This window comes from Sprattus sprattus, assembly GCF_963457725.1.
Source record: "Sprattus sprattus genome assembly, chromosome: 12".
NCBI classification, from domain to species: Eukaryota; Metazoa; Chordata; class Actinopteri; order Clupeiformes; family Clupeidae; genus Sprattus; species Sprattus sprattus.
In genome coordinates this window covers 30170015-30197719 of record NC_137910.1, presented here as the reverse complement: position 1 = coordinate 30197719, position 27705 = coordinate 30170015, and the positions used below count along the sequence as shown (strand labels likewise).

The following is a 27705-nucleotide window of genomic DNA, read 5'->3' as shown; positions in this document are numbered from 1 at the left end:
CCTGAGCCCTGAGAGGCACCCACCCATAGATGTGCAGAAATCTATCGGTGGCTGTGATTTGTCGGTAATCATGGGGTAAGGGCTATGCACTTGTGTTTTTCTTATACATTTGAAAATAGCCATGTTGGCTGTATTTTATTATTTCGCAATAAGATGTTAAAAATATAGCCGACATGCTTTTGAAAGCGCAACAGGAATACATTACGAATAGATAGCTGAACTCCATGTTCTCTTCTCTATGAAGATCACATTCGTAGACTATTCCTCAAAGGTTAGCTAAACCATTCACTATACGGCAATGATGGTGACATGTCTGAGTTTGTGGTGGATTACGTTGCTCATTTAGACTGTTGTCTTATTAAACCTTGTCTTATTACTGTACAGTAAGCCAGACCGATTTCTTAACCAGTGGCGATGACTGTCATTATAGCCTAAACCAGTCGCCATGACTTAAGATTTGTAAATTCATCATCGGATTCCTGCTTGATGCTTGATGTATGAGTAATTGGCATAGCCTATTAGGCAAACTCGAGAGACATTTCACTGCCTGGTGGGAGACAGCAGGATGATTAGACTGCATCAGTGCAATCGTGTAAATTATTCGTAACTTAGGGTGGAGAGAAAAAAACAATACTTGACTGACGGTCAGACTATTTGTTTGTTCGTTGAAAATAGCTGAGTATTGATTGACCAGCTACCTCTTTAGGTACCAAATGCAAGGTCGTTGGTCTAACTAGGTTACTTTTGTAGCAGGAGGGTGATTATAGAATGGTATGTGGTGTCACAGATAAGGAATCTGCTTATTCTCTTCTAAGACACCACATACCTCATACCATTCTATAAGTCGAATCTTTCAGCCGTCCTGTAATGCTGTCTCATTTTCAAAAAGCTTGCAAATAAACGAGTGAGAACTGTTTGTGCGTTTGTCAAGTGCCTTGCTTTGCCGTTAACCTATTTGTTTTGTTGCACAGCAAGAGTATTCATTTGGGGGGAAAGAGCTCTAACCCACTTCTTTTGAAATAGCTGCAATGGAGTACGTTCGTGATTGAAGGCTGATCGATTTGCGTCATGTGGTGGGTTCCCTCTCTGATCCATCAGTGTAGCTGGTTTTAAGATACTGTAAGTATATTCAACTGTATTTTACAATAGAAGTTCATTAAATAGTTATTTGTATGCTGTCTTGCACTGATGCATTGCAACTACTATGTAGCCTACCTCATAGTCAGTTCCATAGGTTACACGTATCTGTGTGTTAAGTGTTAACTTTACTTATGTCTCTGTTGCTATGTTATTACAATTGCGGTTGGCCTAGTGGTTGCTGAGTAACAGGGCTGCACAGTAGCCTAACTGATTCGAGTCCATGCTGTTTCGTGTTAGACATGAAACCATGTTTCTCAGACAAGAGTAGGGGTTCTGTTATTAAAGTAATTTATTCTCATGTTTAAGCCCAGCAACCTAAATAAGATAAGCCTCAGTTTGTGCTTGTTTTAAAATTAAAAGTGATCTATATGCTTCAAAAACTAGGTCCTAGGTCTGTTTAGACATTTTGAAAATTGTTAAGATTTTTACTGTCTTAACAAGTGTTTCTCAACAGGGAAGCTGGGGTCTAAGCCCTGAGAGAGAGAAAGAGAAAGAAAGAGACAGACAGAGTGACCAACGTTCTCTCGGAAGGTGCCTGTTCACGGTCCCTGTTGCAGGTATGCTCTGTCAACATCTCTGCGCCATATGTTTGATACCCCCACCGAAAGACGTCACAACATTTGATCTCAAGAACACAGAGTGAATCACAGATTACTTTATCTGAAACTTTAAGAGCTATTTCTGTCTGACAAGTAGAGTTGAAGAGCCCTGTTGTCAGTCTGTACTGTAGCTTAACCACTGTGCAAAGTTTAAGTTGTGCACTGTGACCATCACAGGCAATTACAATAAGTTCATATTGGAGTTGAGACACTAGGCCCATATACATGTGTCAATGTGATCTGATCAGTTTATCGTATCGTATTCGCGTGTAGGTGTGAACATTTTTAAGGGAATCGGCTCTTGTCGTTACGTGTCTACATGTGCAAAATGTGATCCGGTTACCTTGCCTCGGGCATGCGCAAAGACGACGGAGATGTGCTCCCACCTGGTTTGTTTACTAACAACATCAACGTGGATCCGCATCATGCACAGGCAGTGTAGTGGCTTAAAGTTCCCTTCTTTCTATCAGCATATAGTTCTTAATATTTTCTTTGAATAACCACTCTCAGACGGAAAGAAAACGAGTCTACGCGTGGATGTGTTTCAACAGCGATAGAAAACTGTGTTTGCTCCGTCTTTTACTGAACTCATAATTATATGACAGTGGTATTAGTACAGTTATGACATGGGTACAGTTGATACACCCGGAATAACTTGCATGCGCAGCAATCCTGAGACGTGATTTTTAGTTTGCACATGAATACGTCTTCTTTGATCCCAGGAAATTTGAGCACATAACCCATCTCCCTTACGGGGATATTGGCGAAAGTTGATTTACCTACTTCATTTCAAACGTCTAGTTTTGCAAACGTGTCTAGTTTTTGTGCAGTAGTGAATAGAGTCTCAGTCTACTACACCATACATAGCATATCATGTTTGTAGAAAATGATTAAGGTGCAACAAATGCCAATAAGCATATTTAAACTAATTGATTCACATTGCAAGTAAAATGGTGCGGCTGGAGCACATACAGGGAGGGACAACGGTGACGGTAGCGACAAACATTTATGTGCTGTAACAAACAGTGTTAACCAGTAGGCCTATGTGAGTAACGTGGGTTTTATTAAAACATAGCGTGTGTAATGTGTAGCTATTTCATTCCGTTTGTTAACCTTCCCGGCTGTCTGTATTTACTAGCCAGCAGCAGACGTAAAGGAAAGGGAATTGAGCCCGAAGTTAAAAACATGTAATCTACTTCGGCAGCGGAGCATTTTACTCCCCCGCAATCTCTCTACAAACTTCCATATAGACGCGGGATCAGCAGAGGAAAATCTACTTTCCTTTTGGGAGAAACAAGGCCAGTCGTTCCCACGACTACAGCACCTTGCAAAACGAATTCTATGCGTTCCAGCAACAAGTGCTGCGAGTGCGAGTGCAGCAGGGTGCGTTATAGAAGCCAGGCGCTCTCGCCTGAATCCTGACACTGTAGATGCTATTTTATTCTTGCATAGTGCTAAGACAAATTCTTAATAGATCGAAGGTTAGGCATATCAGCAGAGGTATATTTTGGTTACATTAGGATGGCTACGTTTATAGCTTGCGTTTTGGGCGCACCACAATGCCATGAAGTTTGTCGCGACTGTAATGGCATATTTCATTGTGGGGGTGATTGATAGCTTAAGGCTTAAGAGACACGGTGTTTTTCGATGTTTCACTGAGTCCTCTCTGTCTCTACCACACACACACACACACACACTAACGGAAGCAAAAAAGGTTTAAATTAAGTGACGATTCCTCAAATGTCGCGTCTCCTTGCAGCGCCGCAAACCTGCAAGCTATGAGTCAGCTGTCAGTATTGGAAGAAGCCTTAACGTCTCGTAGATGAAACTGCCTGGGTTATTTTGTTTCGTTAGGCTATTAGTTATATTTTAAAATAGCCAGCCATTGTAGCCTACCACTCGTGGAATAAGGAATTTCAAAGAGATGATGGAGTGATTTGACTCAGAAGTGACATTGGGCATTGGCAGCGCGAGATGTTCAGAACAAGTTAAACTTCTAGCTCAGTAACATCAACAGCTAAGAAAGAAGGTAAGAGAAATAGTCGGAAAACTTTGATTTGCAAGGGAAGCAGGCAAGTGTTGGGGTTGTTACAGTATATAGCCTACAATGTGGGGAAGTTTCGGAATTTATAGGCACGAGTTGGCGTTTCCTTAATATGCTTTCTTTCATTTTGCAAAAAACAGTAGGCTATATTAGCATATTAAAATGGTGTACCAAATTGCGTTTTATTACAATGATAAAAAATGGTAGGCCTACTAGCCTATTGGATCAGTCTCCTTTCAAGAACAGGCAAGAACTTTCTAGCCTCTAACTTTCTAGCCTCCTGTCACCGCCTCCCCCATGGCACATCGGCCTGATTTGACACACCCTTTTCTGAGCTGAACGATCGGTGTAAACCACCTCTCTCAAAAGGCTCAGACATTGGCGGAAAAACGATCAGATCACATCTAGGCCAGTGCTACATGAGGCAATTGTAACCGTATCGCGAGTTTCTATCGGAACAGACGCGATGTGATCGGATCACATTGACACATGTATAAGGGGCTACTGAAAGAGTGAAACCTCTGAGTCTCATGTATCTTGAGTTGTTTGGGTAAATGAAACACTCTGAGAACATGTGGCTGCTTACGTCTCATCTGTTCAGTTAACACAGAGGTAGAAACAGGCTAAATTAAGGTTCTTTCCCAGGCTAACCCAGGCATCTGTTTTCAATTCCCTCCTTTATTGCAGAGGTTCAAGGGCTTTGCTGTGACTCTAGAGGCCTCTTGGCTCACTCTCCCGGCTGCCCCTCTCTCTCTGTGGTTTTTCCCACCATTGTGGTGAGCGAGGGGCATTCCACCAAAAAAGCCCAAATTGTGTATGGGATTCACCAAAAGCTATACTTATAGCATAGTCACTTTGCCTGCACAACAGGGCAATATCTAGAAGACCAAACTGGATGATTGGCACATTAGGCATAAAATAGCCAATGGCAGTAGGGAAAACAAATTCGGCATGAGAATGAGAAGTAATTTGGTCATTGTCTGGTGTTGTTGGTGACAAAGTGAATTCCTGTAACATTGAGCTTGTGAAAAATGTATTTCACCTGTCAGTGATTTGACTGTGCTTTTATTTAAGCAGTGTTAATCACAACAATTTACCAACATGAAAAAGTCATAGCCAGCCTACCAAGCTGCATGCTTTTTTTTTCAAAAGACATGGGATGCCAAAAGGCAGTCGTGAAAGGTTTCTATCTGCGGGAATATCAGTTCTTAATTTCAGATGTAACTGCATACACAGAGCACAGGACTTTTAGGACAATGGGTGTAGGCCACGGAGGGTCCTCCTGAAAGAGCTCCTAATGAGTTTCCTCTCTCATGACCAGGGCTGTTATGCTCTTGGAATGGACTGCTCAGTCCAGCCCCAGACAATGCTGTGCTTTGTGGCACAGTTCATGACAGGGAGTCCAGTTGTAACTGGAGTTGTGTGGCTCACAGTGTTAATGTTAACCATCTCTGGCCTGCCTCAGCAGGGGCTGTGCTGTCTGTCTGTTTCTGCCATTTCCCTAAACCAGGGAAGAATCTCAGAAGAAAAGTAAATAAGGACTTGTCACGAATCAAAAGGTTCACTGGTGTTTTGGAAGGACACAATTTCTCTGTAATTATGGACATTTAGAGGGGGTTTCTTTTGTGTGTGCACCCTCAGACGTCCATGTAAAGCCTGGCTTGATCAGTTTTGATGACTTTAAAATGAAAGTGTATACATTTCTGATCTTCTGTCATAGGAATTCTGCAGATGTTACCAAGTCTGCTCTGTGTCAGGAGTCGTGTGGTTGCACAGTACCCTATCCTAGTTCCCAAGCTGATTTTTTTTTACCTGACCTGGTTTTGGGAAGCTTCACAGGAAGTTTTAGTCAATCCACTTTCAGCACATAAATATTTCTTTAGATGACACCATTTAATAAAAGCGTATTTGATAGCACATGTGGTGCTCTAATATTACAATCCATGTTTCTCATAATTAAACTTTCACCACCAAGTGAGGTTTTTTGTTTGTTGTTGTCATCCTGGAAGGATGTAGACATGTTTCCTCATAGCCACTGGTGAAAGCCAGCTAAACAAACATGGATGCCTTTTAGTGGCAGTCATACCCGTGACTGTTGGCCCAGGCCAAGTACCTCTCCCCCGGAGAATGAGGGGGGATTCTGGGAGCAGACGAGCTCTGATGTCTTTGGGTTCTTTCCAGGCATTGTACATTTGGCAGAGGAGCTAGCTCTTTGGCGTTTCCCCAAACAAACCAGCTTTTTTGGACATCTAAAAAAGCACCCTAACCCCCCCCCCCCCCCCCCAAAAAAAAGCCCCTCTTCTCCCTTTCCCCCTTTTCTGTCCCTGCTCTCAGGGACTTTTCAGACGAACAGGAAGTGTTTGAATCAGGCTTGTTACGCAGTCTTAGTCGTTACCCAATCAAGTTGCCAGGCTCTGGTGATGAGGTTCGCTTAGCACTTTGAGAACGGCCAGCATTGAATGTGACTGATGTGCAATCACTGGTGTTTATTCTGAGCGTCGGAGCTGCTGGTAGGCATAGCTGTGCTGGATGATGCCGTCTCCGGCTCTGGATCTGAGTGGATTCATTGCTGGGAATCAGGAGCCAAAGACTCACGTAAAGGTGCAAAGGGCTCCTGAGTGGGTGCGCTCAGCCTGTCAGAGGCTCGCCAAGAGAGGAGTCGATTATGGCATGGTGCAAAATGTGGGCATGTGTGTGTCTGCCAAAGTGTGTGTGTGTGTGAGAGAGAGAAAAAAAGAGAGAAAGCGAGAGAGTGATACAGAGAGAAACTACACGATGAGAAACTGTAGGCGCATTAACCCATTTTAATCAGTGAATGAGTTTTACAAGCGGCGGCTTCAGGAAGTGAAATTGTACTACGAGGCATCATGTCCTACTCTAGGAGGGTGCCTACAGCAATGGCTGTACATCTGTCCAATTTCAGCTGGGTTCTTTTATTAGCCTATATGCTCCTCTCTATCCTATTTCGCCAGTCTTTTCACCACATCACTCCGATCATCTCTGCTGCTCGTGGAACAGCTGTTTGTGTCTCAACAAAGAGAATTAAACCAAATGGATGCAGATCTCTTTCACCGCAGTGTCGCTCTAACCCCTTTTAGGCCTGCATATCCCTTTTTTAAACAGAGCCCTTAAAAGCTTTGCATTGACATGTGGTGGAAACTTTCCCCTGAATCTGCTCTCCAGGAAAGAGCTTTCATCATGGCCAGGACAAGCTTTGTAGTTGTATTTATCCAAATGGAGTGATAAAAAAATGAAAAAAGAGTAAAAAAAATAAAACATGCCATATATGACGCATGATAGTGTAGACCAGCATCAATGTGTTTTTTTATTAAACATAGATAGCAGCATGTCAAAAGATGTTTGTCTGACAAACATGACAAAACATCTGCCATATAGTTTAAGTTTTTCAATGTATCCATGTGTTAAATAACCAAGATTAAGAGGAAACATTTGAATGTCCAATCTTTATTTATAATGTAGATGTAGATGTACAGTCAGTTTGGTAATTTACAGATGAAGTATTGACACTACAGGGTGGAGGACTGCAGTATTTTTGCCAGCAGTCATGTTGTCATGGTCACCGAATCTTGACTATTCTCTCTGAATCACTAGGTTGGCAGTGAAGAACCAACGGGTAAAATGAAAAAGAAAAAAACACAAAATGATGAGTCTTTTCAATTGTAAATATCATCAGACCATATCAGTTAACTGCAATAACGTGCATCCTCTGTACTGGCTCTGGTCTACCGCCTGAGTGTTTCTCTTCAAAACAGATTTACTTCCAATTAGAAGGCTTGTGTGTGGAGGTAAGGTTGCCTAGGACTGTGTAAGAGTGTGTGCAATTGTGTGTGTGTGTGTGTGTGTGTGTTCGTTTTCTTGATTTTCAGTGTGTGTGTGTCATCCTCACTCTGCAGTGCCGTGCCAGAGAGAAGCGAAGCCATGCCTCCCCCCTCCGACATCGTGAAGGTGGCCATTGAGTGGCCGGGCGCCAATGCTCAGCTCATCGAGATCGACCAGGTTTGTGCATGAATGAAGTGAAATTCAAAAGTTCCAGAAGACACCAGGAAATAGGAGAGGAATCTCCCTGGTGCCCGTGGCTATTTTTAATTCAAGCCAAAACAAATCTTTATCGTATGAGCTTCGCAAGCATACACAAACCAGAGCACTTATGAGCTTTTACCAGAGCACTCAAACAAGATGTTTTAGAGTTTTTTGTGAGAGAACATTTTACATTGGTTTGTTATGTTAATGCACTTTACTTTAAACATCTACAAAATAAAATGTGTCCAGAACCTTTTCAATTTTCCATAATATTCCAGTTTTTTTGTCATATTGTTGTCATGTGAAACAGGTGAGAGGTTTAACGTTCCCTTTTATTTGTTTTTCTAGAAGAAACCCCTCTCCTCCATAATACGAGAAGTGTGTGATGGGTAAGAAGTACCTTTTTGTGCATTAGGATTTAACAGCCAACCAATTTCACAACACAGTGTTTACAGGATGTGTGCTATGTTGTGCTATGTAATATGACCAAATGTACTGTTTGTTCAGAAAAGGACCAGGCTGTGAAAAACGGTTGACACACGCTAACACACTTCATCTGCTTGGAAATACCACACACACACACACACACGCACACACACACACACACACACACACACACACACAGCCATATTTCTAATGTGTCGTAGTACAAGGCACACATGAAAGGCTGCTTTGGAGACTATTACAGTGGTTTTGTGAGCTGATGCTGGATGTGTAAGACAATGAGCAAATGTGGCAAAAACAAACTTTACATTCCTCTGACACTGCCTGCAATCCTGCCTCCAGTCCCCTGAGGCTTGGAGGATCCTAACCCATTTCTGTGTGAGATTCAAAAATTCAACTTCCAGTTTGTAAACATGGCAACACTGGAAAAACAGACTCACCTCTGTCTCTGTCTCTGTCTCTGTCTCTGCCTCTCTCTCTCTCTCTCTCTGTCTCTCTCTCTCTCTCTCTCCCTCTAAAATGCACCAGTTGTTTTCAGTACACTGATAAAGACAGGAGATAATTAGCTGTCATTGTGTGAATGAGAAGTGGAGCCAAATGAGACAAGTGATATTTCCCGCCTCTCTGATTTGCCCTCCTTGTTTCTATCATACAGTTGTTCTCCTCCTCCACCTCCATGTCTGTCTGTCTGTCTCTGTTTCCCCTGCCATATTCTTGAAAGTCCTCATTCCTAGACTAATAAAGGCAAGCTAATGGTCCACAGATGGTAGCCAGACACAGCACTGGAAGACTTTGTTGCTTATATAATAACTTTAGTTACTTTCCCTTTGCCATTCTGAGGGATTTCTCTCTCTAAATATATATAATCTCTATCTCTCTTTCTCTCTCTCTCTTTCCTTTTTTCTTTCTCTCTCTCTTTCTTTTCTTTTCCCCTTTCTTTCCACCATCTCTCTCTCTCCCTCTTGCACTATATTACTCCCTTCCTTTCTCTCTGCTTATCTCTCCCTCTTGTACGTCTCCCGACCCCTTGTTTCTCAGACCCCTCAGGGAGCATTATATACTGTTCATTGTTTTTCCATATCCTCTTGTTTCACACAAACTCAAGTTTTTTTCCTGATGAGCTGTTTTCTCCATTCACTGTCCTCTCTTCCACAATCTCCTGTTCTATCTGCCCATTCCTCCCACACTTTTCTCTCTCCCTCCATCCCTCTCTCTCTCTCTCTCTCTCTCCCTCTCTCCCTCCCTCTTTTGCACATCTTTCTGACACAACGCCTACTGAAGGTCTACCTCCTCATCAGTCTCTCCATCTGTGTCTTTTACCAACCAGAAAAACAAACAGCACTTTTATTAGATGGAGACAGGGACCATAGAAATGTCAGAACCTGAACTAGAGGCAAAGAAGATATGTACATGAACTGGTGAAGGGAAATGTATGCACTTTTAAGAGATAAATCTCAGGCCTGTGTCTGTATGAAAAAGGTCATCTGAAGGCTTTTAACGTAATTACAGTCAGAACTCGCTGTGTGTGTGTGTGTCTCTGGCAGCTGGTCTTTGTCTGGGTCGGAGCAGTTTGCCCTGCGCTACGCAGACGGTCCCCAACTATACATCACTGAGCAGGTAAGACAGAATACTCAAGCGCACATGAACACACACACACACATACAGAGAGAGAGAGAGAGAGAGAGAGAATATCCAGAAATACTCCAGAAACAATACAAAAAAATATAGCTTGCATTGACATTACAAGTTATATTCAAATAAACCTACACTTGGTCAAAACTGTTCGGTATAAGACAATACACAAAGTCCTATTATGAAAAAAATGTATAGAATATTGATAGAAAACTGATCTGACTAAATATAATCCAAAACCTGACAGAAGTCTGAATTTCTTTTTCTACAGAGCCGTGGTGAGATCAAGAATGGGACCATCCTTCGACTAGCCATCTCCCCAGTAAGATCCTAACCTTAATTTGGGATTTGGGATTTGTGATTTGTGAGTGACTGTTTCGGTGCACATTTGAATGGCTTCCTTTTCCGCGTACGGTTGACTGTTTTAGGCACTGCCCAAACTGCAGTTACCAGTTATTTCCCAATACCCAGCGCTGTGTAACAGTGAAGTTTATTCTGAAAGGAAGCTCGTAAGTGACGCCACTGACCCCGGCGTGACAGAGCTGTGAGGGGCTAATGGGAGGGCTGTAATTGGGGGAGATCATCAGCTGCCCTTGCCCCCCGCTGACCTCCCACACATGACCTCTGTACCCCCCACTGCCTCCCCGTCTACACCCCCTCCCCAACCACCCCACCCCACCCCACTCCGCCCCCACCTCCTATTAGGCACGGGCAGCCCGGCAGTTGCTTGACAGGATCCAATCGCACGGCATTGACGCACGCTTGGAGGCCCTGAAGGAGCTGGCCAAGCTGTCGGCCGACCCCACCTTCGCCACCGAGTTTATCAACATGGACGGCATCAGCACCTTGGCGCGCCTTGTGGAGAGCGGCACTCAGTAAGTCCTGTGTGCATATGGGTGTGTGAGTGGTGTGTTTGTGTGTGTTCTATGGTCTATCCTCTCCTTTGGGAGTAGTGCTGTGATTTACTCTCAATCTGACTGTCTCAGGCAATGAGTTTTATAAACTCCATTATAGACTGTCGGCTGTTTTTCATTAAACACTATGTTTCAGAACCTGAACATCGTTGTGGATCCTCTATTCTGTTTTGTGCAGTTTCAAACCAAACCTGTAGGGAGTCAGTTGTACTACTTGGCTTGTTAAACTGTGCTTGTCCTCCTGTAGTTTTGGTGAGATGCTAGCTTTCACTCTCACGGCTTTCCTTGAGCTGATGGACCACGGCATTGTGTCCTGGGACCTCATCTCTCTGTCCTTCATCAAGCAGGTGAGAGGAACACAACTGACAATTAACAAACAAAAACAAGAAGACCTTAAAATAAATAATGCACTATAATTTCACTCTGTAAATGAGTAAAGAATGCATCATAACCAAAGTTGTGTGGGCTTTAAGTTCTCGTCAGGGAGCAACACAATGGCAATTGAGCAAGAATGCCGTTTTGAGTCCTCAGAGTGATTCAGAGCAGAACAGTCCCTCCCTGCAATCCAGTCCCAGATGGTCAGATTGCAACATTGCTGTCACTAGTCACTAGTGTGGGAGAGCAAACTGCATCAGTGTATCAGTATTTTTTAAGCAAATGTGCAAACACTCTTATTGCTACCGACAATAAAATCCATTTAATTTAGGGATTTTAAGAGCTGCAATCATCCATCACTTCTTTTTTGTTTTTTTTCTATCCCCTTTAATTGCTTCACCCCTGAACTGACATCCCCTGCCAGGAGCTGAGTGGGTGGGCTTGTTACCTAGCAACTTTGAGTTTCGGCCCAGAGTTTGTGCAGTTGTCTAGGCTGTGAATCGTTTTCTCTCTGTCGTTGCTGTACATAAGAGCCTCAAGACGGCATGAGCGGACAAAAGCATCAAGTTGTGAGGCTACTGCTGCTCCCAGTATATTTAAACATTGAGCCAAAGTTTGCCAGTTACTAATGTGATATAATTTAATATAAATTGGTCAAAGCAGTCTTGAATATGTGATGTATACGTAATATGCTGTATACCTTCACATTATTCTCAGCAGTTAGCATCACAGTTAGGTGTCCTGACATAGTTATCTTCATGTTATTTCTACATGCATTTCACACCAGCCATTTTGCAAGCTTGAGCACCAAAAAGAAAACGTGGAAGTGAAAAAAGCATTACAGACAGTGATGGCCGTAAAGCTTTAGCTGTGCCACTATTAACCTAGATAACATAAGATCCTGTGTCATAATTTACTAGTAGGAAGGAATGGAAACCCAAGATAATATTTGCAAGTTGCCAAGGGGACGCTGTTGTGCCATGCTTAATGTGATATAGGAAAATGCGAAGTGAACTATTGGGAGAGTTGAGACTGTAATAACTACTTCCTTGTAGCTTCAGACTCTCCATGGATAGCCTCCCTGTGTTGATCATTACAACTCTATGGATTTCCAAACTCAGAATCTTCATCAACAAACTTCATTTTATAATTAGTTGAAGAAATGATCCACAACAGTCCATACATGGACATTTCAGGAGCACCATGCAATAACTTGCCAGATGTACAGAGGCTTGATCAGATAATACAGAAAAGAAACGTACAAAAATCACTCTTTTCAGCTCTTATTATCCTTGCACATCTGCCGGACTATATTCGTTTTGACTGACTCCACAGATTTTCGATTGACTTGCACGTCTGTTAAAAGACTTTTAGGAGATTAGGCTAATCTAGAACTCCCCTTCCTCAGATTGCGGGGTACGTGAACCAGCCCATGGTGGACGTGTCGATCCTGCAGCGCTCGCTAGCCATCCTGGAGAGCATGGTGCTGAACAGCCACAGCCTGTACCACCGCGTGGCCCAGGAGATCACCGTGGGACAGCTCATCGGGCACCTGCAAGTGTGAGCACAGACACGCACACATGCACTCACGTACACACACCACGCGCTAACGCGAGGCCCACCGGCACACACCCTCTGGAGGCTGGCACGCACGCACGCACGCACACACGCACACACACTTGCTTGGCACAGTAGCCATGTTAGACAGCAGTGTTTGTAAATACTGTTGTAATACCATGATGAATACCTAACTCATTTCTTTTGGGAGTTTGTTAAACACTGGAGTTAATGTAATTCATCGCCCTGGAGCAGCATTTTTAGATTCCGTTCAGTAGGATTTATCCTGAGTAGCATCTTCTCTGAGGCTAACCTCCGAGCTTGTCCACACCTATAGACACTTGGAATGCATTGGGGCACGCCAGGAGCAAGATACCTCTAACTGTGTGCTCCGCGGCTAATGTGCCCCCAGGTCAAATCAGGAGATCCAGACGTACGCCATCGCACTCATCAACGCCCTCTTCCTCAAAGCTCCGGAGGACAGGCGACAGGTGGGTTCCCGTTTCTCAGGCAACCACCAAACCATAGAACCCCCCCCCCCCCCCCCCCCCTACACACACACACTCTTGATCAGCTGCCATACATCCAGCTCACGGTTATCATCTCTCCACACACACGCACACACACACGCACACACACACACACACACACACACACACACACACTCACACACACAAACACACAGATGCATGTGTTCATCCCCCCACTGAGACGTCCTGTTGAAAGATGAGTGTGTATATTGCGTGTCACAACGCCCCATCACTCAGCACGCCGCACCTCTGTGTGGCTCCTCCACTGATTGAGTGAGGGGACTTTTATTATGGAAGATTTATGTCTGCCCTTGGCGCCCTGTGATCTATCAGTCTGTGAACAGACCATTAGGCAGACGTCCTGATACTCTGGTCAACAGTGTCCTGTATAAATCCTGACAGTCCCTTTTTAGTGTGCCTATATGCCTGAAGCAGAGTGCTAGCAATGTCATGGTTATGCGCTTGATCTCAAGACAGTACTCAAGTAACATTACTAACAAATGTACCCTATATCCTCACTAAACTATAAACTTTGGATAAAATAATTCACCTGATAGAAGGCCTTTCCAACATACCATCAGGCTCACTCCTGCATGCCTCTACACTCTAAACATATTGAGAAGTTTTTTCTTTACTTTTATTATTTCCTACATGGTAGAGATAACACTTTTTTTGTTAAGTACATCATTCCGTATGTGTTCTTTCGTAGTTTTAATGTATTCAGTATTAATCTACAATGTAGAAAATAATAAAAGTAAAGAAAACACTTTCAAAAGGTGTGTCCAAACTTTTGACTAGTACTGTATAAATATATCTAAACATGTATAAGGCCCACTCTACTTCTGGCGTGACACATGCTTACATAGAGCAATAGATCTGAGATAGCTCTGAGACCCCCCACCCCCCAACCACCTTAACCTTTTGTCATGGCCTCATGGAGAATTAAACACAGAAGTGTCCACGCGCAGCAGGGAGGGTGGCCATTTTGACTGTGTCGCCATGGGAACTGCCTTGACAGGCTCGGCGTGACAGCTGTAGTTGTAGAATAGTACTTTGTGTGGGGTGACACAAGTGGCGCTCACTCATTGTATTCCCAAGTAGCACGTCGCCCACGCTCATTGGCTGATGCGTCCTCTCCCTTTTTTTTCTTTTTCTTTTTCTTCTTTCTCTTACCTTTGAAAAGTCTTTTGTTAATATGAATACAAGTGGCTCATGGGAGAGGAGGGTACATGCTTATGCAAATGATGAAAATGCGTTAGGGTGTCATGTCTCCACTCTAACCATATGAGGCTGTGCCCTGCTGTGCTTGTGCTGTGCTTTGAAGTACCCTTGCTGCCACGGCAACCAGCCGCACAGCGTTGTCACCAGCGTTGTCACCGTGCTTTGGCTGCTTAGCTACCGTGCTCTCTCTGCTCTCTGCCCAACTCTGTGCATGCCATCCCAAATCCCCCTCTTTGTGAAGTGTGCCTGTGTTTCATGGTCTGTGTGTATAAGTGTTGCACTCTCTGTCTCACCTGCACCCCCCTCCCCCCTTCCCCCTTCCCCCACCCCGACACCCAACCCCCCTCGTCCCCTCAGGAGGAGCATACTAACCCTCTGGACCAGCGGCTCACTGTGAGTACTCACACCAGAGGTACATCCCATACTGTTGTTTGCATGTTTCCTCTGTCCGCGCTCCTCGCTCCTCCAGCTCGTGCCCCGGATATCGTTTGAAGTGTGACGTCATCAAGAACGTCTCATTTCTCTAATTGCTGCCAGAGGAGGGAGGACAGAGGACGTATGAGTTATGAAACACAACCGCATCCTTTGCCGAAGTCTTTTTAGAGATGGGTCTTATGTCTGTGATTACAAGGCGTATCCTACTAGAGCCTATAGGCAAAGGTTTCAGAACGCATGAGGTATAGCCATGGGTGAAAATTCCCCTCCCCTTTCTGCCTGTACTTTCTTCGCATCTATCAACCTACAGTTCAGAAGAAGATGTAGCTATTTAGGAATAAAAAGAAATGATCAGTCAAACCGCGGAAAGATTGATAATTGTGTTGCCCACAGGATCTTATTTTAAAAAAAAACAATACATTCAGCAGAATTGCAACAACAAAATATCACAACTCGTTAACAGGACTTCTTAACAGAGAATTTCATATTTAATAAGGATTTAATATCCTCTGCAATTTCCACAGACTTAATAAAGTAGACCTAATTCAAGTTTCAATGCAATTCAAGTTTGTTTTCTTCTTAGCATGCTGGTGTGCAATCGTGTTTTCTTTTTGCACATGTATTCTTCTGTACTCTGTTAAGGTTATGAATTTAAATGGAGACCTCTGCAATTGTGATGTAAGCATTTGGCATAACAGACAAAGAACATAATGATGATGAATAATGACATTTAATGTGCACTGTGTCAATGTAGGTACAAATCATGGCAACAACCCTAGTGTTTATTTGTTGCCTCTCTAATGACAATTACATTGCATTTATGTTTTGATTGATCTTAAAGTGTTTTCATATGCTGTATAACGACAGGTAGCAAAAGGTGATGCTGCTGTGTCATAAAAAAAAGAGCTAAAAAAGGGATTGCACATCTCTTTTCTCATTTTTGTCCTTGATTCCTCCATCCTCTTGGCATTCCTTCCTTGTTTCCTTCAGGTTTTTACAATTGGGAGGGGATAGGACATAACTTAAGGAAGGAAGGGATAAATTAAAGAAATGATCACCACCCCAGGACTAAATTCAGCACAATGCCTTCCATCTGACCACACACATCCATTTTAATCCCAAGGGAATAAGCTTAAATCCCCAAATATGAGTGTTGCACATTGGATCCCTTCTTTTGGTAAAGTTAGACAATGGCACCTCCTCATTTCAAAGACGATGAAAAGAGGCTTACTATGTCCAAAAAAATCATACCTGATATTGTGATGTGCCATCCCTTTGTATAGCACTACCATTAGACTACGATTACAAAAGATGTGTAGAATGTGGAATATAAATGTTCATATTTGTAGTTATAACAGTACCTAGATAATAATAGATTATAATAATAGATATATCAGTCAGCTAGATATAATATGTAGACTCCCATGCTGCCTGTTCCAGGATGCCAGACTTTGGCAGTCATTCAGCATAGACCTGTCCTGCTTCTGCTCTCGGCCTGGTAGGACTGGTCCCGCTTTGTGCGGGGCTCTCGTTTCTGATAGGACATTCATGTGTTCTCTCCACAGGAGATGGCAAGCACCCTGGCCCAGAAGCACCTCCGATCCATCATCCTCAATGTAGGTGTCAAAGCCCGTCTATGATACAGATCAACATTGACATCTAAAGTACATATTCATGTACTTATACACAGAGAATATTCATTTGAATACCATCTATATAAGATATTTTGCTGTGTTGAAGAACATCAAGCCAGAATGGTACCTGTTATGTATACAAACATGAGTTTGGAGAAACATAGGCAGATTAGCAAGAAACGTGTGTTATTTAATATAGTGATGTGCTTTAAAACTCAACCCTTGTTGTGGCTAATTTGTTGTATTTAAGAAATCAAATCTCCTTGCTGAAGTTCCGAACATTTGCCCAGAGGTCTTTTTGTTGAGCATCCATGTTTGTTGAACACCTTCTGCAGACTAGCAGGAAACCTTTGTATTATTTAGTATGTCGATGCAGACAAAAATACTCAGAAGCGCAGTCACCTGTGATCTCAAAATGCTTAGGTTGGGAAGTGTCTCAAAATGCTTAGGTTGGGAAGCTGTCAATGGAAAAGGAATAGATGGATGCACAAATGGAGTGAAAAGCAAAGCTGAACTTCTTAATGCAACTCTTTGCAGCTTTGCTTCTTTATAGCAGCACTATGCAACAGTTTGCCTCTTTCTGAGATATGTCAGGTTTGTGTAGCTATCATCTTCAAATTCATTTTATGGTCATGTGGTTTTGGTGGATAGATAAACCCACGTGTCGTTCCCATAAGCCAGCCAGCACTATGTAACATGCACAAACATGCTTTTGGGCAGGACACTGGCAACTATATTGCCAAAGAACACCAGTAAGCATGTTAGCAAGCTTTAATCAAAGACAACTGGGCTGTTGGTGGTGTCTCCTAGGTTTATGTATGCATTTTAGGTTGTTAGCTCACTAGTTTTAGGCCAAAACACCTCACTGGTGCTTTAAGTCATCAGTGCTGTGTGACGCCAAAGGAAACTATTTTGAGCTCAGCAGCGTCCAGCAGAATGCACTTGAGCTTAATGACAAGGCTGCATCGCTATGGCGACAGCAGTGAGGGAATGGTCTGAAAGGAATCAATGGCAGAGGATTGCACAGGAGCCTCCTCTGAGTGCCTCTCTTTCATCTGTTCTCTCTCCCTCCCTCTCTCTCTCACACACACACACACACACACACACACTTTACCCACGCAGCACGTCATCAGAGGGAATCGACCAATCAAAGCAGAAATGGCCCACCAGCTGTATGTGCTGCAGGTGCTCACATTTAACCTTCTAGAGGAGCGCATGATGACCAAAATGGATCCCAGTGATCAGGTACAGCAATGGACTCTAAGCTCTGGTGTCATTTCAACACCACTGAATATGTATCATCACATGCATTTTAGTATCAGACAATAACCAAATACAGTGCATTCAACATAATAACACACTAAACTGAATGTTTGTTTTTATAAACTCACACTGACTCAAAATTTATGGAAAGCCAAAAATGACATAATTCAAAATAAGTATATGTAAAAATGTGAGTCATAAATAAATAAAATGTGAGATATTTTCGACGTGATTTTTTTGTTTAGGTCCAGAGGGACATAATTTTTGAGCTGCGACGGATTGCCTTCGATGGAGACAATGACCCCAGCAACACAGAGAAGAGAAAGGCCATGTACACCAAGGACTACAAGATGCTGGGCTTCACGGTGAGTGCCACTAGCACCCCCTGGTGTCATGGCTGCTCTAACGCTAATGAGGGCATGCAGTCATGATAAGTGTTCGTAATTATTATATAATTTGGTGAAAGACAGGAGTCAAGGTGAACACTAATCCTAGCTGTATTTGTTGACACGAGTAACTCCAAGGCATTGCTGCCTGTCGCACCTCCTCCGGTGCCCATGGGTCAGCTGCAGGGTCATCAGCCAGAAACCACCATTCACCAACGTTTCACTCCTTTAATTCTGGTACGTCTCCTGGTGGCGGAGCAGTGACAGGGACGTCTCCCTGTCACCCCCTGCAGCTGATAGTTGTTCTCCCCTTCGTCTGTTGTCTGGGGTTAGGTGTTCCCCCAACACCTATCCTTCCTCCTCAGCCAGAGCCAAAAGCTCCCTTTCTCAGCCTCCTCTGCCAGGTCCTTTGTTGCCTTCCTAAGCCTCCCTCCGGTCACTCCTGCATCCCTCAAGAGGTGTGTGGTTGACAAACCCAAGAACCCTCGGCATCCGACTTCCACTGGGTAGATGGTAGCCTTCCAGCCAGCCTCCCGGCACTCAGTAGCCAGCTCTGAGTACTTGGCCTTCTTACGCTCAATCCCCTTCTCCAGTGATAATGTGACCTCGATGAGGTGCACAGATCTTGCCTTGGTTGACCACACAACTATGTCTGGCTGGAGAGATGTGGTGGTGACCTCCATGGGGAATTGAAGCTGCCTGTCGAGGTCAACCCTCATGTCCCACTCCTGGTCGGGGGAGAAGGGCCTTGCTATTTCTCTTGGCCTGGTGTTTCTCCTTACCCCTCCTTCTGAGACAAAGTTGGTGTGGTCCTCTGCTGGTGGTGGTTCATTGTTGCCCTGTCGACACACCTCGAGCACTTCAGCTAGCTTTCTCAGGACCTGGTCATGGCGCCATCTGTAGCGCCCCTGTGAAAGCGCGATCTTGCAGCCTGCTTGCGTTGGGGGCATTGCAGAGTAAGCAGCATTCTTCATTCCCAAACCACTGGTGGAGGTTTCAAGGACAGGGAAGCGTGTCGTAGGTTGAGCGGATGAGGAAGCTGAGTCTTGCCTGTGAAATCTTCCACACGTCTGACCAACTGATGTTCCGGTTTGCAATTCCCTCCCAGGATGTCCAGCTTCCTTGTCGACCCTGCGACACCTTGATCTTGTAGCGATCTTCCTCCATCCTCGTCACCTCTGGCACCACCATCTCCTTCCTCTCCCTACAGTTGGCCTTGGACCAGAAGTGTGGCGCCTCTCCCCATCCTAGCCCTGCTCTTCCTGCCTGGACTCTGGCCATGATCTCCCGGTGTTGCAGCCGACCGACGGCTTGGTCAACCTCGGTTTGGGCCTCCCACTTGGGGCCGGTTGGAACCTTGGCGTTTGCATTCCTTACCGACTGGTCTGTGGACTCCCGTAGTTCGAGAACCAGCCTGGTCTTCTCCTGCATATAGCCCAAACTTATGGACTGCAGTGGCAGCTGCAGTGTGTTCCTCCCAAAGAGACCTGTTTCAGATAGGCACCGTGGCAGCCCCAACCACTTTCGGATGAATGAATACGGATGTATGCTTTGGTTAGCCTGGGTGCCATTCGTTTTGTACGCCCTCCACTGATTGCTGCGTTCTCGCTGGAAAAAACGTCTGGGATCGCTCGACCCGGTTTGGTCTGGAATTTGAATATGCGGTCAGAATATGGCCGAGCGCACTGATTGGTCCCTTCCATATGCGCCCCAGCGGGAAGGCTTTTCATTATCATAACGTTGCCAACATGGAAGCCGAAACAAGTTCTAGCTTGATCGAGCAGGCGATTTCGTCTGTTCTCGCTGATTTAGACGGAATTTCAGAGCTTAAACGTGAGCAAAATGAGGCACTCAAAGCATTTATTTCCGGGAAAGACGTTCTCGCCCTGCTACCAACTGGTTTTGGAAAGAGTTTGATTTACCAACTTGTGCCTCTCGTATGCAAGAAACTTGCCCCCGCCCAGCGCGCCCCACATGGTTCAGCTCATTACGTGACATCATAACCAAACCATACCGGGTTGAGCAATCCCAGCGAGAATGCAGCAATCAGTGGAGCGCGTACAAAACGGATGGCACCCAGGCTATGCTTTGGTGCCAGTTAAAAGCGTTTATTAGCAGTATGTTGATGGTTTGCTGTTAAGATACAATAACTCTGGGTCTGCTGGTGTACTGGTTGCTTGACACATTTATAATTTGCCCTGTGTTTTTTCAGAACCATGTAAACCCAGCCATGGACTTCACCCAGACTCCCCCTGGCATGCTGGCCCTGGACAACATGCTCTACCTGGCGAAGCTCCACCAAGACACCTACATCAGGGTGAGGCATTATACAAGTACCAAAGCATACAAACAGCATATAAACAGTATAGAGACTTACATTGATATTTCCAGTGGAATCTCCTTATTTCCCTGGCATTCTTCCTAGTGTTTCTGCTGAGGTCAACAGGAGTGTATAAACCACCCAGTATGCAATGACAGCCATCTTTTGTCCGTCTTTCCTGCATTCCCACCAGGCTTTGGCACTGGCTTAAAGGGTCCATCTCCAAACATCTGGAGCTGCTTATGTTCATCTTTCTTACCCTTACTGTTTAAAAGTCCGTTCTGATGCTGTGTAACTAATGCCAGTGAATCATTTCAGCTGGATTCAGTGCCCCTTGTATGGTTCTATTTTTTTTTTTTTCACTTAACTTCAGCTGTTTATTTGAAGGAATAGGAGGTTATTAATAAAGAGGTGATGTCTCCTCACCCTCATGCGCAGATTGTTCTGGAAAATAGCAGTCGCGAGGACAAACACGAGTGTCCTTTTGGCCGCTGTGCCATTGAGCTTACACGAATGCTGTGTGAAATCCTACAAGTGGGGGAACTGCGTAAGTGTTGGCATAAAGTAAAGAAACACACACATACGTCACGCACATACTCATAATTGTACAACCTATTAATTCAAGTCACAAGCATCAGCAATCTGTCGTTACATCATCATTGATGTTTTTGTTTAGTTTGTTTGTTTTAATTTTTACATAAATATTATGTACACTAATTCAACAAGTAAACAGTTTAACTGTGCACCAGCTGTTCTGCTTCTGTGAAAAGGTCAATAAATGTCATTTATATGAAAGGTTTAACCCTAGCCAAAATACAAGTCATTTAAGAAAAACAAGACATTGTGGGTTTTCCGTTTCTTTTGCCATTGTGTGACTCTTGTCTTATGGTGTGTGTGGTCCAGCGAACGAGGGCTGTAATGACTACCACCCCATGTTCTTCACCCACGACCGTGCCTGGGAGGAGTTCTTCTGCGTGTGCATCCAGCTCGTCAACAAGACCTGGAAGGAGATGAGAGCCACTGCTGAGGACTTCAACAAGGTCAGGCAGCAGCTCACCCACGCCACTAATGAAAAGGTTGTGTGTGTGTGTGTGTGTGTGTGTGTGTGTGTGTGTGTGTGTGTGTGTGTGTGTGAAGATGATTTACATTACATCTAAAAGGTAACAGAAATGTGACTTTTTCATACCTCTTCTAGAATCAATTCCACAGATATGCATACATATAAATATCTAGTATGTACTATAATATATATAATAAATATAATATAATATAAAGTTTATATAGACATGTATTTTGTATGAGTGCATGTGTAATGACCACAAACAAGCACAACCTTATGTTCATGTGTATGTACGTGTGTGTGTATGTGTATCAGTGTGTGTCAGTGTGAATGGATGTAGTAACAGCTCTCTCCTGGTCCCTGTGGTGTGCAGGTGATGCAGGTGGTGAGGGAGCAGGTGACGCGTGCTCTTGCACTGAAGCCCTCGTCTCTGGACCAGCTGAAGGGGAAGTTGCGTGCCCTCAGCTACTCAGAGATCCTGCGCCTCAGACAGTCAGAGAGGATGAACCAGGACGACTTCCAGTCTCCCCCCATCATGTAAGAGCACGCACACAAACACACAAAAACCCACACACACACACACACAAACACACACACACAAAAACCCACTCACACACCCACACACACACACACGCACACACACACACAAACAAACACGCACACACACAAAACCCTCACTCATTCACTTATACTAACACTTGTTTTGTTTGGGTCTTGCACTTTTACTCTGAGCCTGCCCTTTTGTGCTCACGCGCTTTTTACATTGTTGGAATTCACTGCTTATGAAGGCCTGCTGTTTTCTGTGTTTCTGTGTGTGTGTGCGTGTGCGTGTGCGTGTGCGTGTGCGTGTGCGTTTGCGTGCGCGTGCGTGTGCGTGTGTGTGATCCAGTGAACTCCGTGAGCGGATCCAGCCGGAGATCTTGGAGCTGATCAAACAACAGCGTCTGAATCGGCTGTGTGAAGGCAGCTGTTTCCGCAAGTTAGGCAACCGAAGGAGACAAGGTGAGACGCAGAAGTCACACCGCTTATGACACGTGTACCATTAATGACATGTGTACTGCCTATGACACGTGTAGAGCCTATGACACGTGTAGCACTTATGTATGTGTATTTGTGTATTTACTAAAGTGGGACATCAAGTTGCAGATTTTACACTGTCCCATCTCATCATATTTGTTATGTTTTGTGACAGGAATGTTTTCTTTCTGACGACACACTTAAATGAAGTGATTGATGTAACATATGCAGAGGTATATTTTTCTTTTCGTGGTTGAACTGTTTCATTGTTCACCACTCATCTTTTCCCCCTCTCCCTGTCTCCTGGTCCACAGAGAAGTTCTGGTTCTGTCGATTGTCTCTGAACCATAAGGTTCTTCACTACGGGGACCTGGATGAGTCCCCTCAGGGGGAGGTGCCCTTTGAGGTGCTGTCTGACAAGAGTGAGTGGACTGGGATTTGATGGGATTTGGATTTCTCCCTACACCAATTGACCTGTCGCTAAGCGCCGCCCTTAGAACGCAGATGAACCAATGACATTCCAGCCTGAACTGGACTCGGACATCGGCTCCGATAACTCCATTGAAAACAACAGGGAGGAGACATGTTACATTCATTTAATGATCGATTGATGTTGCTTATGAAAAAAAAAAAAACATGGTCAAACGATGTGCTTGGGGTACATGTAACACCGACAGTAGGTATCCCGATAGGCTGCAGAATGGGGTATATTTCATCCCTTTCCCCAAGCCACAACGGGACAAAAACAAGTGTGTAATTGTGGTAATGTAGTTTCAACATAAATGGCCAAACGATGTGCATGGGATAGATACAACACTGATACGAGTTACCGTGAGAAGATAGGCAATGGGGTATATTGTATCTCATTTCCTAAACGAAAACAAGACCGGTCCAAAATATCTCCGGTGGATTAAGCTGTGTGACAGACCGCACAGTGAACGCTACGTTCATTAGCTTTCTGCCATACTCTTGTTAGAATGTCCCATTGCTAAAGCAATCAACTAAGCCTACATGATAAAAGGCATAGGCCTACTCATTATTCCCAGTACCTGCTTACTTTCACCACTGATGTTATGCTAGGCTTAGGCAAGTTATCTCTGGTTCAAATTAGCTAACGTTAATGATTCAATAGCTGCGCTAGCGTAACTTTGTCAGTTATGGGACAGTTTATTAAACAAACGATAGGTTTAATAATGGATTAACATGGCAACGTGAACGAAACACACGCATGCCGGTAATTAAAAAGGTTACATTAACAAGCTAAACAGTTAGGACCATAGCCTATGGTTTGGACACTGTCCTGTCAGGGGCAGGTTCCTGCTAGTTAGTAGGCCTAAACGTAGGTGTACATCTCGGTGCCTTCCAGATTAGTTAAATTAACTGACTGTGAATTCATTGTGTCTTTCCCATGCGGTGCATGAACAATGCTGGTATTGGATGTATTTATCTGCAATCGCGATGACCGTGAGTTAGGCTTCTCCCTCTTGCATTGAGCTCTGTAAATTCTCGCCTCAAATTTAAGCTTGTTATCCACCATATCGAGTTTTAAATTGTATACATATCCCTCCATTGCATAATTAAGTCCCTTTTGAAGGCTTCTAGGCAAAATCAGGTCCGTTTGTCTCCAAAAGTTGTCTAGAGCCTCTTGGGATATAGTTTTGTCACTGATAGCTGCCATTGTAAACTCTAGTCAGCTCTGATAAAGTGTCCGATTTAGCAGCTGTCACAATGGGGGGCGGGGCTTAGCGATAGGTCAATTGTCCTTCACTGTAATGAATTTGTATGTATTTTGGAGTTCTTGCTAGTAAAGGGTTTATCACTCATGCCACATCAGTGGAACTGAGCAAAGAGATGAGAAAGTGATGACTCATGGCGCTGACTCAGGCTGTACTCTTGCTTGCAGTCCCGGTGTCTGATATCAAGTCTGTGGTGACTGGAAAGGACTGTCCTCACATGAAGGAGAAGAGTGCCCTGAAGCAGAACAAGGTATTCTCAGAGAGTGCCCAACACTCACTCACACACACACACACACACACACACACACACACACACACACACACACACACACACACACACACACACACACACACACACACACGCACACACACATGCACGCACACCTGCGCCGTCTCATAAAGGAAGATTTATTGGAGTAGAATGAACCTCATCAGTGTGCTCCCCAATGAATGATTTCTTTTCTGGGGTTTTAAGGAAGTGCTGGAGCTAGCGTTCTCAATCCTCTATGACCCCGATGAGGCACTCAACTTTGTGGCGCCCAATAAGTACGAGGTGAGGTGCTCCAATGACGCCGTCACCAGAGCAAATGACTGTAGGCTAATGGCCATTGACAGTGATTCCCATTACAGTGATTTGTTACTATCACTATAATTTGACTGGCTAAAATGTCAATTTTGCATGTTTGTGTTTGTGTGTGTGTGTGTGTGTGTGTGTGCAGTACTGCATCTGGACAGATGGCCTGTGTGCCCTGCTGGGGAGGGAGATGGGGAGTGACCTGACACGCAGCGACTTGGACACGCTCATCAGCATGGAGATGAAGCTCCGCCTACTGGACCTGGAAAACATCACCATCCCTGAAGCCCCGCCCCCTGTGCCCAAAGAGCCCAGCACCTACAACTTCACCTACAACTATGGCTGAGTGTGTGTGTGTGTGTGTGTGTGTGTGTGTGTGTGTGTGTGTTTGTGCGCGCGCACGTAAGAGTGCGTCTGTGTGTGAGAGGGAGACTGGCCTGCATCTTAGAATCATATAAGACAAAATGTAGGGTGAGATCATTCAAACTCTTTACAGATCGTCACTGTCGAGAGAAACAAATATTTTGACATAAAGCTGCCCTCGAGTAATTCCTGCAGAATAGTGCAAAACATTGTTTTTTTCTAGAAGACCTTGCAGCAACGCTAATAGTATGAGCGTGAAGCATTTTTCTCTCATAAAGTGATCATTCATTTTAATGGATCACTTAAGGCCTTATCAGATGTGTTCCTGTGTTTACTTCAACTCTTTACCTGCACGTCCCTCTGTAATGAGTGTTTTAATAGTCTTTTTTTCTTTTTCCAACCTCGCCCATCCATATGAGTCTGTTTTGCAGGGACAAGGTATTTACAAACATGGAGAAAAATACTCTATTTACTCTCTACTGATCTCAATCAACGTTTATTATTTGGAATAGAATTATATTTTTGTAAATGCTGTCATAGTGTCAGTGAGAGCTGTGATTGACAGGACAGGACCGGGACGGTATGATTTCCCCCAGGTGGAAATGTTGCACAGATGCAAGAAAAACACACAATTGCAGCTCTTTTACCAACTTCACTCCAAATTCCAGTCATTACTGTTCAGAGGTTCAGAGGATGAACCATGTCATGCCTTGTGGTACACCTGATGGTGTACAAACCTAGCATATGCATGAAGTTGTTAAACTAAAGGAATTTATGCTCTGAAGCAACCCACGTTTGTATTTAGACTGCAACAGTGTTCTTGGATACCTTGAAAGTAACTAAAGTGGATTTGTATTCAAGGACTTAAAAGTATGGTAAACGTAACAAAAGTCCTGGAGAGAGCTGGAATTTCACTATCAACGTTTGCATAAAATCAGACTAAAGGTTGATGGGAGTTAGTTTCACTCAAGAAGTTAGCTTGTTTACCTGGTACTTCAGATGGCAGAAGTTTTCCTAGCTTCAAGTCTTTTAACCACAAACCAGGTCCACAAACCTTTATCCGACTTAATCATTGCTTTAATTTTCTTTTGTAAAAGTGATCAAGTCAGAGGTCAAGCATATAATGCTAAGACTAACTGAATAATTTGTTAGTTTGGGGGGCTGAAGACACAAATGTGTTGGTGCTTTTTCGGAAATACAAATGCAGAGATTAGAAACCCTTGAATTGGATGTTCACAAAAATTGTTATGAGAACCCTGCCTTGAGGGATTCACAGGTGCATGACTTGGCTAATAAATGCAATTCTTGGTACACCAACGGTAACAATGGCTTTTAATTACATACATATCATTTGAATGGGAAAGCTAATATGTCTGGCTCAGTACATTGTGAAGGTTGCTGGTAATTTCTCATGGACATCATGCACTGTATGTTTTTTTCTGTGTGATTCCTCAATGATGTCGCCTCTACTATGGGCTCTGTTTGGTTCTGGTTTATGAAGAAATGTTTTAGCACAGTGACACTAAAGGAAACCCATGTCTGATGTCATGACCAGCTGATGTTAGCTTAGACATGAAGGCCGCTGAGAAAAGGTGATCACTGGTGAACTGCTCAAAACCTGAGAGAGTGCTCGATCTTACTACATGACTTTAAACTCGCTTAACCATGGCCCTTTTAAGGCTTGTGATGGTAGTAATTGACATGTTGTTAGTGGAAATAACAACATTTTAAAGTTTAAATATGGTATTCATATATAAATAAGTGTCTGTATATATTGTGCTGCCTTATTGAAATACTTGTCATCAGTTTGTGAATAAAATGCAAAGTTTAATTGGTCACTACCGGAGTTGAAAAGTATTAATTTCCTTCTGCAAATACATGATTTTGCAGTATAGTATCTGTCTAATCTCTGAGTCATTGGCAAATTCAGCCAGCATTTTCTTTGTAATGGTCAGTTATATATAATTATATATATATATATATATATATATATATATATATGTGTGTGTGTGTGTGTATATTTTTTCCTATTAATATTTTGCCTACAGTGAACCAGCTTATTCAGTCTGGTTGTGACTCATTAATAGCTAACTGTAGTCTTAAACTACAGCGTGGTCTGCCATAATTAAGAAAGAAAACAGGCTTCTCACAAGCCCTAACAGATCACCTTGTGGCCATGATCCACAGACTACAGACATCCATGCAGCCAGCCATGCAGATATAGCTTCGCACACAAGCAATGCTTGATCACAAAATGCAGATACACTAAATGATCACAGTCAAGTCTGAATTGTTCACAATTAAACCCATAAAGTATGCCAGGGGGAAGGGGACATTCGAATTGCAACAGCACAAAAATATATTTATGTTATATAAGGGCCACTAGCAACTAATATATGGGGATAGCAAGTATCATTGGG

General features: G+C 43.7%; 1 protein-coding gene across 4 annotated transcripts; it reads left to right on the top strand.

Moving 5' to 3' along the window:
• Positions 1 to 34: 34 nt before the first annotated feature.
• On the top strand, positions 35 to 26963 carry elmo2 (engulfment and cell motility 2). 4 transcript variants are annotated; one of them, XM_080849029.1, is made up of 24 exons: positions 35 to 75; positions 1024 to 1119; positions 1595 to 1697; positions 7698 to 7800; positions 8176 to 8213; positions 9813 to 9885; positions 10172 to 10222; positions 10606 to 10775; positions 11062 to 11161; positions 12598 to 12749; positions 13159 to 13237; positions 14855 to 14890; positions 16498 to 16548; positions 17689 to 17811; positions 18075 to 18194; positions 20428 to 20532; positions 20974 to 21082; positions 21439 to 21575; positions 21969 to 22132; positions 22485 to 22597; positions 22927 to 23034; positions 24516 to 24598; positions 24824 to 24901; positions 25068 to 26963. In XM_080849029.1, exons 4-24 carry the CDS (start codon positions 7723 to 7725, stop codon positions 25266 to 25268), a joined length of 2169 nt encoding a protein of 722 aa, XP_080705155.1. In that variant the 5' UTR covers positions 35 to 75; positions 1024 to 1119; positions 1595 to 1697; positions 7698 to 7722; the 3' UTR covers positions 25269 to 26963. The 4 variants fall into 4 exon arrangements, with proteins under 4 accessions (XP_080705155.1, XP_080705154.1, XP_080705156.1 ...); XM_080849028.1 differs by having other exon boundaries at positions 8173 to 8213; XM_080849030.1 differs by lacking the exon at positions 14855 to 14890 and having other exon boundaries at positions 8173 to 8213.
• The last annotated feature ends 742 nt before the right edge of the window (positions 26964 to 27705 follow it).